General features: G+C 34.2%; 1 protein-coding gene across 1 annotated transcript in view; it reads left to right on the forward strand.

Annotated features, from left to right (window-relative positions):
• The window catches only part of LRRIQ3 (leucine rich repeats and IQ motif containing 3), a 176,255-nt gene that overhangs the window by 62,915 nt on the left and 91,729 nt on the right, over positions 1–21,611 (forward strand). Inside the window, exon 4 of the mRNA XM_066264975.1 lies at positions 3,412–3,568. Within this exon, the coding sequence (XP_066121072.1) occupies positions 3,412–3,568 (157 nt within the window). The remainder of the gene's footprint in view (positions 1–3,411; positions 3,569–21,611) is intronic.

Raw genomic sequence — 21,611 nt, forward strand, 5'->3', positions numbered from 1 at the left:
AGAGAAAAAGTAAAGGAGAAAAGAAGAAACTAATATAGAGAGAGAAAAAAAGAAAGAGGAAAAAACAAAAAGAAGAAAAAAGAACAAAAGGAGAGAAAGAGTTAAGGGTTTTGGAGTACAATCCTCATAGAAAGAAAGGAAGAAGAAAAGAAAGAAAATGGGAAATGTAACACTTATGGGTAGTGTAGTTCAAGAAGAGGAATTGAAAAAGATGGGCAGAGAATAAAATGACCAAAGTGGAAGAAGAAGAAAATAATCAAGACAAGAAGATGAAAGAAACAAACAAACAAAAAAAAATGGAAAAGGTTATAAAGTCTGTGGATTTTTCTTGATTTTGAGAGGTTATCTTTTTGCTTTTTCTTTCCTCTTCCTCTTTCTGGTTGGTGACTCTGTACCCAGGCTCTGCCCCTGTGGCACGCTTAGGTAGAGGTTTGCAGTTGATAAGTCTCTATGGTGATGTCATATACTAAGCTTCAGTCTCATTGGCAGTCGAGGCTTGTTAGCATTTGTAGGCTCTGACAATGAGAGAGTCCATTATCCTGGAGCCTCTCTCCTAGTCTTTCCTTCCTGAATTAGTAGCCTGATGATCCAGCTATGGGGTTGCTGCTGCCTCTGCCTGGAGAGTAAGATGCTCAAAGAACTGGCAACTCCCCACTCTATCCCCACTCAGCGCAGGGCTCTGGGTAAGGCTTTGTCAGTCAAAGCCGTTAGCATAATCAGGCAGGGTTGGGAGCCAATTGCTTTCAAGGTGCCTTTCTATGCACCTCCAGGCATGTCCAGTATGCCTCAGCACTCTGTGGGACCACTCTCCCCAGGCTTTTTGTACTTTGTAACCTGTTTTAGCTGAGTAGAAGATGTCCTAGTTGCTGTTTGCAAAACAGGAGGTCTTACAAGCTGCCAAATCCCTCTTTTTAATGTATAGCCCTGAGTATAAAAGCTCTGCCAATCAGAAATTGCCCTCTCCCCTACGTGCATAGCAAGAGGCACTAAAAAATATCAGGCCTCTGTCATAGATCGCTGAACTGAGAGAGACCTTGTCAGAGCTGCATAGGTCAGTTGGGAGGTAAGCAGACTGTGGGTTAAGCTAATCCTTCCTAGGTCTGTTAGCTTGTATGGCTGGATGAGGTGCCCCACCTGCCCGGAGAAGTTCGGGCATAGGTAACTTTGCTTTTGCGCACTCCCCGCACACCGGTATTCAGGGTGCAGGAACCACACCGAGACTCTGGTCACAGCCCACTCAAAGGCCTCTGAATCTTCCCCTCTGTCTGGGAACACAGGTGCCCACTCCCGGGGCACTAGGAGGAACCTCTTGCACACTACCCGTGCTCGCCAACCAGGATATTGGGGAGGCGGCCACTCGACCTGGATGAGGCACCCCGCCTGCCCGGAGAAGTTCAGGTGTAGAGACATTCACTTTCACACACTCCCCGCGTGCCACTGTTCAGGGTGCAGGGACTCTGGTCACAGCCCACACAAAGGCCTCTGACTCTGCCCCTCTGTCTGGTAACACAGGCGCCCACTCCCGGAGCACTAGGAGGAACCTCTCGAACACTATTTGTGCTCACCAACCAGGATATCGGGGCTAATGGCTGCTACCACTCACCTGTCTTTGTTAGGGTTTGGTGCAGGTTTTAGCTTGTGTTTGCTGGATCGCCACAGGCACAGTCTTTCCTCAGCTTGGACGTCTGTGCCACAGCCTGGCTTGGACGTCTGTGCTGCAGCCTGGCTCTCTCCACCACTTTGCCCGCCTTAGCTCCTATTATCTCAGTTCCAAGTGAAAGCAGCCCTTGCCAGGTTAGTGAGGAAAGTGGAGTGTTTCTTTCTCCATCTTATTTCCTTTGGGGTTGATTATATATTTACTCAATTTTTCGCTCAATCATACCTTCATGTTCAGTGTGTGGGACTTCTAGACACTCCAAGGATAGATTTTCTGTCTCTGGTTGAAGAACTTGTTGAAATTTTGGGGAGATTTATCAGTATCGCTCCTCACGGCGCCATTTCTCTGACGTCACCTCATATCTTCTTGTTTTACTTTTTCCTCTTTTATCCCCAATTTATCACCTTTCTAGTTCCAGATCTATTTTTTTGCATTAAGTGATTATTTTACAGTGCAACATTTACATACTTTTTTTTTTTGTATTTTTCTGAAGTTGGAAACGGGGAGGCAGTCAGACAGACTCCCGCATGCGCCCGACCAGGATCCACCCGGCACACCCACCAGGGGGTGATGCTCTGCCCATCTGGGGCATCACTCTGCTGCAACCAGAACCATTCCAGTGCCCGAGGCAGAGGCCACAGAGCCATCCTCAGCACCCGGGCCATCCTTGCTCCAATGGAGCCTTGGCTGTGGGAGGGGAAGAGAGAGACAGAGAGGAAGGAGAGCGGGAGGGGTGGAGAAGCAGATGGGTGCTTCTTCTTTGTGCTCTGGCCAGGAATTGAACCCAGGACTCTTGCATGCCAGGCCGACACTCTACCACTGAGCCAACTGGCCAGGGTCCTACATACTTTTAATGATGTTTAAATTGTATATTTTAATTATTGTCCTGCTGTGTTTTCCTCAGACTTAAACTATCTATTTTGTTTACTTCTGATTTATAGTGACATATCTAGTGAGATATAAAAATATTATTTTTATATATGTTTATTCTCTCTTCCTCCTTTTTATGCTGTTAATGTTATACATATGAAAACTATATGTGTTACAAACCCAACAGTATATTATTACAATTATCACTTTATAAACTGTTATGTCCTTTAAAGGAGCTAGGAGAAGAGCAAGTATGTATTCATTGAATTTGTCATATTAACAGTCCAATTTATCACATTTCTAGTTCTCTTCATTTTTATCCCTGGATTCCAGTTACCATATGGTGTCATTGCATTCCTCCAAAACAGCTTTGCTCCCACCTGCCATCTTGTGCTGTTGTCAAATATATTACATTTATTTATGTTTTAGACTCAACAATATGATTTTATACATATTGTATTATACAATTGCTTTTAAAGAGCAGAAAGAAGTCAAAATATGAATTTATATTGTGTTATAATTATAAAATTTTCTTTCCCAGTATACTTTGTTTTTTTCTTTGGATCCAATTAGTGTTTGAAGTTACTTGCTTTCAACATGAAGAACTTTCTTATTTCATATAAAGTATGTTCTTTCTACCATTATATGATAAAATGCATAGTCAGATATGGGAATAAAAGTGTTTGTAGATTCCTATCACCACAGATATCTCAGCACTTATTTATCTCTTGATGAATGTTGATGAATAAATCTTTGAGCCTAAATAGTTAAATAGTATTAATATAAAACAGATATTACACTAAATTTATCACCAAATACTATATAATATTTTTACTCTTTTTTTGTCAAAATACTAAATAACTGCTTTCCCCCTTTTTATTCAGCTCTTTGTTTTTATATAAAAAACATCAAAAAAAATTTATTAGTGAATGTGAAACAAAATGGATTTACAAGCCCAAAAGATATGATGATAAGATTTTTAGGGATCTAATTTTTAAGCCTGAAACAAATATAACAGGGAAGATTACACGAAGGAAACATGTAAGTATAAAAAGTTTATTACATTTTTTGAATATTTTAATTTAAGATACTGTAATTTTTGTAATATTGATATTTCTTCAACTTTTAAAAAATCTCTTATTATATTGTTGATATTCTGCTTGTGATTTACTAGATGTGAGAAAAATCATACAGTAATGTGGTATAAATATAATTTCTGTGATGTATTAATTACTCTTACCACAACCATTTTATAATTTATATTTATTTGTATTTCTCTTATTAATTATTATAATTGGATATTAATAGTAATATAAAATTAATTCTTTGTAGATAAAAACATAAAGAAATATTTAGTTTATTAAAGGCTGACAATTCTACATACAGCATAATATTCATTTATTATTTTATGCTAATTATGTACTGCATTAAAGACACAATGGAAGTAAAAAAGCAGCATATTTATTGAGTGCCTACTGTGTACCCAGCAACACGCTAGATATTTCACATGTGATATGTAATTTATTTTCCACAACAGTGTAAGATAGGTATTTTTATCTCATTTTTATAAAAAGAGGAAACAGTAGCTAAAATGAGTTAGTTAACTTACCAAAGCCACACAGTTAAGTAACATTGCTAGACTTATCTTCAGGTCTCTTGACACCAGTTCCTACTTTTTGTTTCGATTTGGACATTAGGTAATAGTAGAAATGAAGATGGTATTGTCATATAATTAACAAGAGTGAACTATTTAAAATTTGTAAAGCACTGTGTTTGTGATAATTAAACTCTTTCATATGTGGATCTGTTTCTGAATAGCCTGAAACAAATATTTCTAATATATTAACATAATATAGAAGGGTCAAAACAAAAAGTCTAGACTGTCATCTGTCTGATGATTCAATGTAATTCAGGACATTGTATTCTAAACATAGCACAGAAATATCTTCAAGCCCTTAAATCTTACCAAGCATCCACTGAGTAAAATCATAGGTTTAAAATTGAAGGTATCCTACTCAAAACATTCTTCATGTGCACTCAGTGCCAATGTATCAATTTGCCCCAGATGCTAGTATGCTCTTATAAAACTGTAAAGTTCATGTAAATGTCTTTTTGGTCCCCTATGTAGAATATAAACTCACTGATTTTAGGCGTGTCAGTTACTTTTTATATGCTTTATACTGAGAAGGCTTTCACTGAATACTGTATACTGTTAACCAATTTTGATAGCTGACAACCAACTTAGATATATATGTGCACATTTAAAAGTGCTTATATATACATATTTATATATATACACATATCTATATACTTATATATCCATATATTTGGATATAGGTTATGTTATGGCAAGTGACTATTATGTGTATCAATAGGAATAAAATATTCATATTACAAATGTTATTTAATATCTAGGCAGTTGCATAAAATATGTCATTGTATATTGAAATTTAGAAGTATTTTGAATGTTATATATCTTTTCGTAAAATATTTCATTATAAGTTCTCTAAAGGTTTTTGATGTTATTGATAATTCTGCTAACTACATCATTATTAATGGCATTTTCATTAGTAGCTATTTATTCAAATAATAAAATACATACAATGTCCTATGTGTTTTTGTTTATAGCTACCATTTGTAGAGTATATAGAAGTTATCTTTAGCTCAATTTCATAAAGTAATTGAAATGAATTTTAATTGTAAGTTTCATCTCTGAATACTCTGTATAAAATTGTTTCATTTTCTACTGGCTTTATTTGTACTCTCCTCTTCAGCTCACTTAGCTGATATATACTATTTTTTTTTACTGTTTTTACTACTCATATTATCTTGTCTTTAGTGACTTGGTTCATTAAAAGCTATAGTGATACAATTGATACCACATAGTGTGTAAAAGAACCTATGATCTGAGAAACATTGAAAGAGAGAGTAGGTAAAAGGGAGGAGGTGAAAAATATTGGCATTTAATATTAGAAATTTATTTAAAAAAGAGAGCAAGATATCCTTAGCAAGGTAATGAAAAGGATTAGTCAGGAATGGAGTTCAGGTTTCAGTATATATTAAAAGTAATTAGTAGAAGAATCTGCTTCTGTTTTTGGATGAAATGTGTTTTGTCCAAAGGACTTAAAATGTCCTGTATTCATGAATACAGCCAGAGGTGTAAGTTCAAATTGGATTCATTGAGGAAATGTTGTGCTGAAAAGCCTGAAGTTCATATGAATACCCAGAGTTTATGAGAAAATAGTAAACTTTAAAAGAGATACAGAACCAAAAGTCAGGAGCCAAAAAGAAGGAATGTTAAAAACTTGCTTAGAATAGAAGAAATTAAGGTTCTGTAAATAATTTCTAGGAACATTATTTGTGCATGGTTTACAGTTATTGGTCAGAGGATGCTTGCTCCTCTTGCAGAATAGGCTGACATAAATATGCAATTGTGGTGGTAATTAGATCAAGTTTTGGTGAAATTTGTATTTTATTATAATACATCCTTTGACTTGACACTTCTGGGGCAGGTACATGTTCTCCCTACTTATCAGCAAAATGAAGAAAGTGATCAATAGAGCAATACAATGCAGTATCTGTGGAAGGAGTCTCTTTCTTGGCAGTATCTCCACATTGAATCTTTTTTTTTTTTTTTTTATTTATTTATTTTTTTCTTTCATTTTTCTGAAGCTGGAAACAGGGAGAGACAGTCAGACAGACTCCCGCATGCGCCCGACCGGGATCCACCCGGCACGCCCACTAGGGGCGACGCTCTGCCCACCAGGGGGCGATGCTCTGCCCATCCTGGGCGTCGCCATGTTGCGACCAGAGCCACTCTAGCGCCTGGGGCAGAGGCCACAGAGCCATCCCCAGCGCCCGGGCCATCTTTGCTCCAATGGAGCCTTGGCTGCAGGAGGGGACGAGAGAGACAGAGAGGAAAGCCCGGCGGAGGGGTGGAGAAGCAAATGGGCGCTTCTCCTGTGTGCCCTGGCCGGGAATCGAACCCGGGTCCTCCGCACGCTAGGCCGACGCTCTACCGCTGAGCCAACCGGCCAGGGCCCACATTGAATCTTTACATCTTGCAGTCCTTTATGGCATTGCTCAGTTCCTGGAAACCCAGGATATAATCTAATATGATCACCATCTATACTAAAGTAAGATTTGCTTTAGCACTGCTGATTTGGTTGAATTCTAGACTATTTTATTGATTTTTTTCCTTCCAATGTTTAATTTTTCTCTTACTAAAAACATGCCATGTTTCTGTAAAACAGAATAGAACAAAATGTTCTCAAATACAATCCTACTGTGAACCCTTTCCATAATTATTATTAAGTATATTTTCCTGAAGGTTTATAGATTTACTTTTTAAACCTGATGAACAGCTTATCTTTTATTATACTGTAATTTTAATAAAGCTTTAAAATATAACCTAACTTTTTAATTTTACTACATATGCATGAAAAATAGATAAATCATTGTTATATTAATAGTGGCTATTTAAGTGTCAGAATATTAGGTAATTTTTCCTTTCTTCTGATAGTTTTTCTTTTTGTATACTTAGAAATCATGTTTAATTTGCATAGTAAAACAAAAAATATTTTGTGTATAAAAAGAGTATACCTCCATTATATATGAATATAGAAATCTTGTATTCAGAAACCTCTATTTTGTATCATATTTCACATAGTTCTATTTTTTATAGTTAATGAACATTATTATTATTTATTTTTTTGACAGAGACAGAGAGGGAGTCAGAGAGAGGGATAGATAGGGACAGACAGACAGACAGGAACAAAGAAAGAAGAGAAGCATCAATCATTAGTTTTTCATTGCGACACCTTAGTTGTTCATTGATTGCTTTCTCATATGTGCCTTGACCATGGGGCTATAGCAGACCGAGTAACCCCTTGCTCGAGCCAGCGACCTTGGGTCCAAACTGGTGAGCTGGCAACCTCGGGGTCTTGAACTTGGGTCCTCCTCATCTTAGTCAGATGCTCTATCCACTGCACCACTGCTTGGTCAGGCATGAACATTATTATTATTATTATTATTTTTTTTATTTTATTTTTTTTAGAGTACTTTGAGGTTCATAGAAAAATTAGTGGAGAGTACAGATTTCCCCTGTCCTCTGTCGCCACACATTCACATCCTTTCCTGCAGTGGTGCATTTGTCATAATCCATTAACTTGAATTAGCACACTATTATCTCCCAAACTCCATAGTTTACATTAGGATATACTCTTGGTGTTGTACATTCTATGGGTTTTGACAAATATATAATGACATGTATCAACTATTAGAGAGTGTCATACAGAGTACTTTCCTTGTTTGAAAGTCCTCTATGCTCTGCATTTTCATCTTTTCCTTCCCCAACCCTTAGCAACCAATAATCTTTTGCTGTCTCCAAGTTTTTCCTTTTCTAGAATGTCATATAGTTGCAATCACATTATAAGGAGTCTTTTCAGATTGGCTTTCTCACTTAGTAATGTGTATTTAAGTTTTCTCCATGTTCTTTCATGGCTTAGCAGCTCATTTTTATCACTAAATTATATTTCATTGTTTGGATGTGCTACAGTTTATTTATTCATCCACCTATTGTAGGACAGCTCACTTACTTCCAAGTTTTGGCAATTCTGAATAAAATTACAGTACACATGTATGTGAAGAATTTTCTGAGAATATAAATTTCCAATTTGGGGGGTAAATACACAGGAACCTATTTGGTTTTATAAAAAATAAATTGCCAAACTAACTCCTAGAGTTGCTGTACCACAAGCTTTGAATGAAAGTTGCTATTGCTCTACATCCTCACTGACATTTTCCACTATCAGTGTTCTGGAATTTGGCCAGTCTAATAGGTGTGTAAAATATCTCATTGTTGCTTTGATCTGCAATCCCTAATAACATGAGATGTTAAATATGTTTTTAAATGTTTACCTTTTTTTGTTGACATTTAGTTTTCCTTTTACTATTCTAAAAATGGCCTATGTGAGAAGGAGAGGAAGGGGAAAGATTCACTTATTCAGGGACACTGAATTACACAGTGCACAAGTGCATTTCCATCACAGTCTATGTGGAAGACATTCCCTGGAGTTGTGCAGAGCACAACTTTCATGGTAGGGCAAGATTAACCTAATTTTTTCATTCAGGTAACAAATCACATTTGAGGGGTTTTTTGTACCTACTTTAAATTCAGGTAAATTTGAAGAGAGGGGAAAGAATAATCAGCTCCATAATATTGCAAGCCACAAAATATTGAATCTATGTTTGCCCTCTTAATTTGTCTAGTTTAACAGTAAATGATACTAAGACAATATTGAGAACATTGATCTGATATCAAATTTAGGAGATGTGAAATGAGTCACACAATTTCACTATGTGAGATGTTAAGAAGAAACTTATGGAGAGGTATTTTAATTTTTAAAATTTAATTGTTTTGTGAAATGAGGGTGCTTCTGTATGAAACTGAACTTTATTACCAAAAAGCTTCCTGGGCATTGTTTTAGCTTATATAATTCTAAGAGAGAAGCTTTGTAATGACGTGCTATATTTTCTCTAAAAATTGTCTTTTGCTGTTGTCTAACAGTCATTTTGAGGCCTCATCAACAGTATAGTTAATTTCAAATGAATATTTTTGAATACTTAGAATGCATTCTAGCACTGTAACAGATTCCAAGGACTTAAAAATTGAAATCAAGCAAATTTTATGCTAAAACTTGGAGGAGAAGAGAAAGAACTTGAAAAAACTCACTGAGTAGTGACTGATTATATAAAAATATGAAATTTCAAGGAGTATATAAATTCAAATATTGGTTAGTCAGTTTTCTACATCTAATACAGGGGTCCCCAAACTTTTTACACAGGGGGCCAGTTCACTGTCCCTCAGACCATTGGAGGGCCGAACTATAAAAAAAACTATGAACAAATCCCTATGCACACTGCACATGTCTTATTTTAAAGTAAAAAAACAAAACGGGAACAAATACAATATTTAAAATAAAGAACAAGTAAATTTAAATCAACAAACTGACCAGTATTTCAATGGGAACTATGCTCCTCTCACTGACCACCAATGAAAGAGGTGCCCCTTCTGGAAGTTCGGCGGGGGCTGGATAAATGGCTGCAGGGGGCCGCATGCGGCCGCGGGCCGTAGTTGGGGACCACTGACCTAATGGGTCTGATGAAAGAAATTGGAGTTGTCCTAAATATTAAGACTTTTGGGAAATAGTAGCTTTTAGTGCCAGGTAGAAATATAAAATATTTATCAGAAAAGTTTATAAGGGCAGATACTAGGGCTACCAGAGGCTAAGGGTAATTTAATTTATGTTTAATTTAGCCTTGTTGGGCAGTCTAAAGAAGCAATGATGATGATGGCTTATAACTGAAGCTATTGCTTAATAACCTCAGCAACACATAAAGGGCTAAATTTAGCCATCTGATAAAGTTTTGCAGGTATTTATTATGCGCTTTCTAAGTTTTAGGTCATCTGCTCCCTACTGGCAGTATAAACAAAATAAGAATTGTTCCTTTAAATGGAGAATACTTGAATGTAGATGAATAAGCCTAAAACAGATGCATACAAGGATAATATTAGATACCATTTGTAGCTGCTCAGATGCAAGTAGTGCTGTTAGCTGACACCTTTAACTCTTAGTTTTTTAGCGTCCACTTCTGCTTTCAAGTTGAGGTCACACCCTCTAGGCATCCTCCAGCCAGTTGAGTAAGGTGGTGTTAGAAGGACCTGGCCATTTCTGTTTTGTTTGGGACTTTCAGGAAAACAGACTGCTCCAGGGTTCCTGGGTGATTGGCAAAAACTTTGGCTTTTTCTGCTTAATCTTCTTTCTCCATTTTTTTAAAATGGGTATTATTTTCCAATAAACCTTTCATACACTTAATTCTATCTTGGTATCTCCTGTCTGGGAAAAACAATAAAACTGTGACATTGCCCTGGCAGATTGGCTCAGTGGTAGAGCGTCAGCCTGGCATGTTGAGGTCCTGGGTTCTATTCTCCACCAGGGCACACAGGAGAAGTGACCATCTGCTTCTCCACCCCTTTCCCTTCTCTCTCTCTCTCATCTCTCTCTTTCTCTCTTTCCCCCTGCAGCGATGTGTCAATTGGCTCACTGAGGATGGCTCCATGGCCTCCACTTCAGGCACTAAGAAATGGCTTGGGTTGCAATGCAGCAAAGGCCTCAGATGGGAAAAGCATCACCCTCTAGTGGGCTTGCTGGGTGAATCCCAGTCAAGGTGACTGCGCAGTATGTCTCTCTGTCTCCCCTCCTCTCACTAAACTAAAAAAAAACAAAACAAAAACCTCAACAAACTAATATTTTTTATTATGCTTAGCTCCATAGATATGGATAAGCAACATTTGAAACCAAGCAAAATCCTTAATCTTGTCTTTGCCTACAGACAGTTACACCTTGATGTCAATATTATTTCCATTTGAAGTGTCCTGTTGAAACTATTTTATTTTGAGGAGTAACACTGTTAATATATTCATCCATCCAACTTCAATTAATAGAATCTCACTTTATATTGCATATTTCAGATGAGAGTGCCTGCCTTCTATTGCCTGTATTTTATTTTAATCTCTGATGTCATGCTGGTTAGCTATAGCTAGATTTATTTTTCTCATAAGACTTAAAGCAGCAGATGACATCTAACACTTAAATTCAGATTTTTTGATACAATTTCTTCTAACATCATAGCCTTAGTCAGCATGTAGTCTGCCCTTCAAAGTGAAAATATTTTGAGGCCATAGTAACAAGGGTCACCACGTCTTCAGCTGAGTCCTTACCACCTGTCATCCAATATTTGGCAATAAGTGCCATGTATTACACATTGTTTTATTTGTAGCATCCCACTCCGGTGACCATATTAGTGTCAGTTTTAATTAGATTCAGCTTTGAATAATAGAGGTTCAAAATGCTACCAATTTACAGCGTAAGCTTGTTCTCTTATAAAACTCTAGAAGTATACAAGCGTAGGTTGATGGCAGTATTCCATGAAGTACTTAGTGATTCATACTCCTTTTATCTTATGGTCCTCTTTGCATGACTTCCATCAAAGATCACTTTAAGATCCAAAATGATGGTCCTTAGAGGAAGGGAGAACACTTGTAGAAATCTTTTAAGTAAGCTTCTAAATGGTGCCTCATAATATATCTTGGCCAGAATTTAGTCACATTTTCTATTCAGTTAAAAGGAGACTGAAATATGTAGGTTTTAATTTGTGCAGTAACGTGCCCATACAACAGTCAAGGATCTCATTGTGAAAGTTAAGGAGAACCAATATTGAGGAAGATATAGCAGTGTTTGCTACAGAGCAAATATTGAAGTGAAGAAAAGAAGTATTTAATAGAGAGAATATTATGATATTATGAAGTACAATTGATATCTATATATCAGGTGATATACAACTTTCCATCTGAATTGTTAATATATTCAGTTAAAGCAAAACTAAGTTGCACTGATGCCAAAAATCTTGTGACAGGATGCTTGTTATTTACTATTAATAAACTTACAAATTCTTTATGATTATTCCTTTTTCTTCTATATATTTCATTTTATGGATTCTCCTTGATGCTTTCCAAAATTGTTATTTAGCTATACCTCCACTTCATTAATTCTCTTATTAGCTGTATCTCATCTTCCAAATTCTGCTTTTTACTTATTTTTTTCTGTGCATATAGCAAACTTGTCTTTTCTTTCTTTAAAAATAGTAATCATAATAACTATAGTCTGTCAATTTCAGTAACTTAGGGTTTGTATACTGCTCACTGTATTTGAAATATTTTTTGTGAGAATTTTGAATCCTGGAATGAAGATTCTTTAGGATAGTATTTTCATTTGCTCTTACCAGACACTAGGGATCATCACTAATATTAGGCCATCTGAAATTTTAAAACTTGAGTTTTTCATGGATTATTTAGGTTTTATATTATTTTAGGGATGTTCACTTATATCCTATGGATAGCCCTTTCAGTACTCAGTTGAATGTGGACAGTATCGTCTTTTTGGGCGTGGCCTATGATTTTTGATTCCTGAACTTCTGAGTCACCCAGGCTACACTTTAGTTTATAAGTTGTTTCTTCTTGGTCTGCAAATATTCTCAAGACTAAAAAAGCTTTTAGTGGTGTGCTTACAACTCTGGGATCTTACCTTCTGTTAAATTTTGACCTGAGAAGATTTAGCTATCTGGATAAATCTTTCTTGTTGTTTCAAAGACGTTTAACAAAATCTTTTATCTGGGCTTTTTGAACTGCTGACTGTGGATGTCATGACTTTCCATATATTCTTGCCATTATTTAAGAACTAGTACAGTTTTTTTTCTCCTAATGATGGTCCTTTTTCTTTTTCTTTGTATTTTAAATCTTAAATCTCATCTACTTTATGTTGGCTTTATTATCAATTTTGTGTTAACAATATTACATGGTGTTTGTTTTCCCTATTACTACCATGAATAGTCTATATACTGTACATTACTTCTTGAGATTTGAAGCAGTAAACAAAATCTGTAATTTTGGAGACTATAAGCCTAATAATTGTCAGTAAATTTTTTTAGCAGTTGAATTCTAATATCATTTTATCTCAGTTTTTTAAAATGCTTTTTTCAGTTTCTGTTTCTGTTTTAAGTAATCTAGCTTGAAATGGATTCATTATGACTCTATAGATACCACTAAATAATTGATATTAAAGATTCAATAAGAAATAGAATATTAAAATTCTAATAATAAGTTTAAATGAAAGTTCTGGAAGGTTCATAGTTAATGATACATGTGGTATTTTGAATATTTTAGTTATTTTCTGCTTTAATTTTATTAATTGCTAAAAATTGCAAGTTTATTTGACTTCTTGTTTACATTGTTGAATTAGCATGAAGCATAGATTCTAAAAACTTAAATTCTAATACACTACAATTTTTAATTTTTTTCAGGTCTCTTTATTATTTTAATTATTTTTGGTACTTCACATCTTTGATATTTCATTATAACTCTAACAAGCACTACTGAAATTGTATTGTTAACTTTAAAATATTTTTATAACATATGTACTGAGCTAAAATCAGCATAAAACAAAGTTTATCTATTTTAATTATATGATTCTGTGATTTATACCATATTAACAAACTTCTGATATCATTACCACCGTCTTATTCCAGAATATTTTATCACGCTAAAAACAAATCTTATAACTATTAGCAGTAAGTACTTTCTAAAAGGCCTGGCAGACATAAATCTATTTCCTATCTTTATGAATTTGCCTATTCTGAGCATTTAATATAAATGGAATAATATTATGTGTGATCTTTTTTTTTCATTAGTTTTTTTTTTAATTTTTTTTTTATTTACTCATTTTAGAGAGGAGAGAGAGAGAGACAGAGAGGAGAGAGAGACGGGGGGAGGAGCTGGAAACATCAACTCCCATATGTGCCTTGACCAGGCAAGCCCAGGGTTTCAAACCGGCGACCTCAGCATTTCCAGGTTGACGCTTTATCCACTGCGCCACCACAGGTCAGGCCATGTGATCTTTTGAGTGTAGCAACTTTCACTTAGCATATGTTTTCAAGATTCATCCATGCTGTAACATACATCAGTACTTAACTTTAATGGCTGAATAATATTTCACTATATGTATATATCACATTTTTAATCAATTAATTAGTTGAGTTGCTTCCAATTTATGGCTATTATTTATTAAGCTGCTTTAAATATCCATGTACAAATACATACTTGTGTGGACTTATATTTTTTCAGTTTTCTTGAGTGCATGCCTATTAATAGAATTACTTTGAACCTGACCAGGGGATGGTGCAGAGGATAGAGGGTCCAACTGGTATGCAGAGGACCCAGGTTCAAAACTCCAAGGTTGACGGCTTGAGTGGGGCTCACTGGCTTGAGCATGGGCTCGCTGGCTTGAGTGTGGGATCGCTTGCTTAAGCGTGAGATCATAAATATGACCCCTATGGTTGCTGGCTTTGAAGCCCAAGTTTGCTGACTTGAACCCAAGGTCACTGGCTTGAGCAAGAGATCACTGGCTTGACTGGAGCCCCCAATGAAGGTACATGTGAGAAAGCAATCAATGAACAACTAAGGTACCACAACGAAGAATTAATGCTTCTCATCTCTCTCCCTTTCCTGTCTGTTCCTTTCTCTGTCTCTTTCTCTCTGTGTCTCTGTCACACACACACAAAATTGCTTTGACATAGTAACTCTACGTTTAATTTTTTCAGAAATTGTTAAATTGCCACAGCAGCTGCACTACTTTCATCATCAATTTTTTTAAAGTTCCAATGTTTTCAAATCCTCATCAACACTTGTTATTGTTTGCTTTTGATTATAGTCATACTAGTGGATATGAAGTAGCACTGCATTGTGGTTTTGATCTTCATTTTCCTAGTCAGTATGATGTGAGAGTCTTTTCAGGTATTCATTGGCACTTGTTTATCTTCTTTGGAGAAATGTGTATTCATACCCTTTTGATTATTTTATAAAAGCTTGTCATTTTATTGATGAGTTGTAAAAAATATTCTCGATGCAAAACCTTATCACATATGATTTGAATATATATTTTTCCTATTATGTAGAGTTTTCACTTTCTTCATGGTAGTCTTTGACAGATTTTTAAAATTTTGATGGTCTAATTTATCTCTTTTTTGGCCACTTACTTTCTGTGTTGCATCTAAGAAATCATTGTATAAACTGAGGTCTCAAAAATTTATTTCTATGTTATTTTTTCTAAGAGTCTTATAATTTTAGCTCTTAAATTTAGGCCTATGGTTTATTTGGAGCTAATTTTTATATAGTATGTTATAGGAGTTAAACATCATTCTTTTGTATGTGGATAACCAGTTGTTCAACATCATTTAAAAAAAAACTTTTATTGAATTTTCATAGTGCCCTTATCAGAACTCATTTTACCATATATAAGAACTTATTTCAGGTTTCTAAATTCTATTCAATTATTCTGTATGCTTACCTTCACAATCATTTTTAAATTGCATATTTTCTGTTATTTAAACAATGTAACTAAAGAGAAAAGATACAGTAATTTTAAAATTTTCATAGTATAATTCTATTATTGTGTTATGCTTAAGATTTAAATCTATTATCTAAAATCTGTTTTATATAATTATATTCATACTCAAAACTAATCAACATGCAAACTCCTCCCACATGTCCAAATAATATAATATTTATCTCCAAATTTTTGAAATTTGCCATTTTAAGATTGATTTTCCAATTTTAAGACTGAGTAGTAAATTTCTGACATGGAAAGTTTCTGAGAGTTGACAAATTGGAAGAATGTTCAAAGCCCTTGGTGACATTTGATGATTTTTCCACCCATTGACCACTGATTGATACCATTGATAGACCACATGTTACAGGGAAAACTTCATGGCCTTTATCATCACAAAGTCAGCTTTACTTGTATACTTTAAGGCAATAGGTGTAGATATATATTCACATATGATTATATATAAATATGTATAAATATAGATATTTTTATATATAAGTGTTGAAACTTTGTTTTACATTTCAAGTTTTATGCTCTAACTTCAGTGCATTTTTTTACTTCAGCATACTGTATTATGGGAAAATCAAGAAGAGTGGAACTTTTTGCTCTTTAGGAATTTCTTGTTTAGATGTGGTAGTAGAATAATGACCAATATGTCTATGAAATTAAGCACCACATGTGTAGTAAGACATACAAAAAATTGAATGTCAAAAAAATAAAAGATCAAAGGTAAATACAACTTTTTAAAAACTTCCTGACTAAATCTGTGGAGGTGAGAATTAGCTTGTCATATGTGTAAATTGAAAGAGAATTATCCTAACTATACTGAGAGATTTGTGAGAGGAATTGTGGAAACTGAAGTTAGATAAGGCTGTTAAAGGACATATTAATTTTCACTTGAGGGAATAATATGATTATTTGGTGAGAAAAAGTCTATGAATTTTAATATAGTGCAGTTACGCATAACAAATTATTTGGAATTAACAAGTTACATTTGTTATTCAAAATTTGTATTGGATAATGGACAACCAGATATTAGGATAATTGTTTAATTGTTTTATTTATAATGTAAAGGAGAGAGCGAAGGGTGAAATCTTCTACCCATCAGTCTAAAGTTTTCTAGAAAATGAAATATTATAGACTGATGACAAGAGAATGTAGGAAGGTTTTAGTCTAGATGAAAGAGCATATTTGAAGCTGTAGTTTTCAGTAATTTATGGGTTTCTTGAAATTTTGTTTTAATTTACTTTTTTAAAGTTTTTCTCATTATTCTAATATAAATAGTAAACTTCAGCTGGTTCAGTATCTTCACCTTTCTCTTCAGTTTCCTTGTTCATTCTCACCTGTTTGACTCATGTTTTCCTAATGTAAACAAAGTATTATCTACCTTTTTATATCTGCCTAATTCATGTCTCCCATTTTTCAAGATGCTTTCCACTGAGCTTAACCTTCTGATAACATTTACATTTTAAAACTATCACTCAAATTGGAACTTTAACATACATTTTATCTTGGAATTAGTAGGAAATGGTATATTAATTGAAGCAAAATTGATTGGGCTAAGTAAGATTTGGATGGGAGCAGTACAAGAAATGAAATGGTTATAGCAATAGGAACTAGCAAAGGGTCGTCAGTCTGATAAGTACCTTCATATTCAGGGACTGTTGTAAGCTCTATTCTCTGTCTATGTGGCCTGTATCAGTCAATCAATCATTTCTACAATTTGTGCAATCATCTGTACACATAAGAGGAAGGTATGAAAAATATATTAACATTGAAATTGGGTCAGTTTGAGAGAGGTAGTTGGTGTTAATGTTGTCTGTCATTGGGTATCAAAGCCTAGGACCTATGCTGAAGGATTGTCTTAAGAACAACATTTATACTAAAGACTGGATTGCTAGAATGGAGGCATGGAGGCTTTGGAAATAGCACAAGGAAGATGTTGAGTTAGAACTGGGAAACATTGCAAAGCATAACAGAGTGATGAAGGATCAAGAATAAGATTAAAACCTAATTCGCAGGATTATGCATTAGGCTATCAGCAAAGGTAAATCAATAAGGAACTCTAAATATTGGTCTGAAGAGGCATATTGGCTCCTACTTTAGATCCTAGAATTGGAAAGAGGTTAGAGTTTCTATGATGGAGATTTAGTAGCACCAGAGGAAGGAAAGGATAAGTACAGAAACATAGTATATATCTTACAAACATCTTTACCTTCAGAAGAGAACCATTGCTTCATATTGTGAGAAATTCCAGTATTAGACTTAAGCTCGGTAAAATAACTAGATTTGATCTTGTCTATTGGGAATCAGTCAGCCTGTTATTTGAGAGCATTGCATCTTCTTTTTTTATAGATAAGGCTAATTTAGTATAGAAGCACTGCTGTGTGTACTACTTCTAATTCAGCTCCATTCAGCACATTACCTTATTTCTAAAATTATGCCATCAAACAATCTCAATCTCCAAGTAGGTACTAAAATGCCTTCATTCCTTCTTTTTAAATTAAATTCTTGACACCAAGGCCAAAACCTCCTTCCTGGAATCTGATCTTTACTTTCTTCTATTTAGAAATGAGATTATTTTCAGAATTATACCTCATTATCTATTTTCCTCTTTGCTTCAATTTACAGCATTAAATAAAAGGATAAAGTCCCTGATGAGATTCATAACAAAAACTTGTTCTTTCTTAATATTAGGGGAAATTAATTTTTCCAATAAATTGTACATTGCTACTAACAGTTCTCTGGTATATTTCTATTTAAACGTTTTTATGTCCTACCTCCTTTGATGTTGGCTGCTTTTTTCTTTGGTTTTAAGATTTTTTTAAAAATTTATTTTAGAGAGAGGGAGAGAAAGAAGGTGAGGGAAAAAGCAGGAAGCATCAACTCCCATATGTGCCTTGACCAGGCAAGGCCAGGATTTTGAACCAGCGACCTCAGTGTTCTAGGTTGACACGTTAGCCACTGTACCACCATGGATCAGGCCATGAAGGTGGCTGTTTATGTGAATGTTTTTTAGTGTCAAAATACAAGCTACTTCACAGCAGGTTGTATTTTATTTGTTTTTGCCACCCTTTGCCTAGCACAGTGATATGCACATAGGAGGCACTCAACAAATATTTATTGATATGTAATATTATTTATTACATTTAAAATGAGTATAATCCAAATTCAGGTTATTTACATTATAATTTATAATTCATTGAGTTATTTTCTGAAAATATTAATCCACTGTGATACTCTGAAAAGAATAACAGAGTTCTGATTGTCATTGAAATTTTTGTATATGGGGAGAGGAAGTAATGTATTCATTGAAAGAACATATAATAAAAATAAAATGCAAGTCAGAAATAAGGGATAAAGTATAAAAAGATCTTACAAATTATGAACTGTGTAAATAAAACAGATTTTCTTGCTAGTCCTGTTACACTAGAACTTAGAACACCTTAAAATAGAGAAGGTAAAGAAGTTACTAGAGAAGGTAAAAGGGTTACTATATACCATGGTCATTATATGAAAAATTCATCATTTCAGAAATGCTATAGGCTGCTGATATAAACAAACTAAAAATAAGTTATGTAGGTATCTTAATGAATAATAGATACTTATTGAATTATTAAGAAAATAAAGATGTTTTGCTGAATAGCCTTAACTTTTTATAGCATGATTATTTTCACTGCTATTACAGGTAGGTTCATTGAATAGGAGCAATTGTGACACACAATGCCAAGTCCTTATTTTCCCCAAATCTTAGAAATGCTGGTATGATCTTGAAACTACTAGTTTAGAGACACCATTAGAGTTTTATGCAAGATCCACACTTTTTTAAATTGGTGCAGAGTCTTTATGTAGGAAATAGTATATAGTCTCAACTTCTAAATATTTATAGGAAATGCATAAACTCATTTCACCAGAAAAATCTTAATAGAGAGTAGCAATAGAAGAAAATATATGAAAAGCATACCTTTTCTGTTTAGTTTTAACTTTTGAGTTCACTGAAATGTGAAAAACCTATCATTTGTGTTTTTAGGTTTCTTACTATAATATAGAAAGCCATGATCATTAGAATTTATAAGCACCTAAATGCAAATCTGAAATGCACTGTCGTCAAGGCAAAATGTAATGTTTGCTGACTATCATTAAGTAATGGTACACCTCAAGAGTTTGCCTGTATTTTTTTTTCCGTCTTTAAACTTTATTACTGTATTTTTCTTCAGGGTAAAAAAAAATTATGGGTCCATTTTCACTGAAGTGGGCTGGATTTATGTATTCATCTCTCATCAGTGTCAAAAGGAATTGTGCACATCATTCCCTGGACAGCAGGATGAAACCTGTCTCTGATTGGACACTAGGGATATCAGCTGTACACACAAGATAAGTGTAAAGTTGAAAAGAGAAATACACTTTAGTGATTCAGCCAAGCCAGAATATTTTAACAATTTGAACTTTGGATAAAAATGTTAATGAAATTATTTACTTCCTCAAACAAAAAGCTAATAGTACCACTTTCAAATCCAGTGAAACTTACGATCTAAAAATTGTTTTGCAAAGACTGCTAATGCAAAACCTTTTAAGCTGTCAATCTTTTTCTAATAAGATAACAAAATCAATAAAACGACCATTCTTTATCACTTACTTAGAATGAATTTTTATTTGTTCAAGGTAAGAGAGAGTGGCTATTTCAATGTATTTCAATATTGGTCTAAGCCTCGAATGACAAAGATTTGTGTTTTATGACTCTCTAGAAATTGATAGGGCTGAATTTTCTCAAAACAAATTTAAGTACCATGTCTTGGAAAATATTAACTATTAAATCACACTGCTTCTTGCTGGTTTATTTTAGTTAGTTTTAGAGATATTTCATTTAAGCATAAATTTTTGCTAATAGTAGTCACCTAGGAAGCCTGAAGAGGCTCATAGTGACTTGCAGGCATTTTTTAATATTTAGGTCTTTGTTTAATAAAATATAAGGATTCAGACAATTCCTCGATTAATAGCTTAAAAACCTAACATTTAAGGCTGTTTGTATCTTTGGGAGTCTTGTAAATTATGATTTTAAGTCATTTTATGAAGTCACAGGAATATTGAACTTCATGTAAATAATAAGCATTTGGACTATGGCTGAAATATTTCCAATAAGAGCAGTAGGGCTGAGGTTGTTAAGAAGCTGTTCTGAGTACACTGTTTAGTTGCACAGGTTTAAATTTTTACTGAGGCTGCAGAACTTGTAGACTGGTGACCAGGGGAAGTGATAGTACCTGACTAAGCCTGCATAAATACTTATCCTGAGTATGTGTGTATTCTATATATACATACTATATATGCATATATGTAGATATATTATATATTATATAATTCATCTGTTATGTAATTCAGCCATTGAATAACCCACCTTTTGCACTAGAATTGGGGGGAGGTTAATTATACTGCATTTGAAAAAGTCATTTTAGTCATTAGAATTGCAATAAAAATTTATATGAAGCAACATTTACAAATAATCCAAACTCCAAAAATGAGTACATTATTCTCAGCTGCAGAAGGCTAAAAAACATCAGTTTTAAAAAATATTATCCAACTAATTGTTATTGACTCAATTTGATAGTTTATCAATGTGTATTTACAAAGCATATTTAAGTTGACTAAATTATGCTTTACCTAAAACTATAATTATATACTACTATGTTAATTTATTGAAATTTTTTTTAATGGTACATCAAAACCCCAATTTAAAACATTATAAACTCTCTAAAATGATGGATTTGCTTAAGTTGTTAAGGTCTAGAAGATCAACCTAAACATTAATAAAATGTTGGCAGCACTTATCTGTTGCTCTTTTCTCCCCTGTTCATACATATAGACAGTGTGTAAATATACCTAGAAATATAAATTCTTGGGCTATATATATTACTCAAAAGAAAAAGTACTTTTTCTGTTAGAATATTCTGTTTAATTTCCCATCATTAAATTTTACACCACCATATGAACTTGTGTCATTTGGAGATTGCATAAGCAGCATTCACTTGTATTACTAATGTATACAATGTCTCTTTCACTTAAAATTATTAGATGTATTCATTGAGAAC

The sequence above is a fragment of the Saccopteryx bilineata genome, chromosome 3 (genome assembly GCF_036850765.1).
Source record: "Saccopteryx bilineata isolate mSacBil1 chromosome 3, mSacBil1_pri_phased_curated, whole genome shotgun sequence".
Taxonomy (NCBI): Eukaryota; Metazoa; Chordata; class Mammalia; order Chiroptera; family Emballonuridae; genus Saccopteryx; species Saccopteryx bilineata.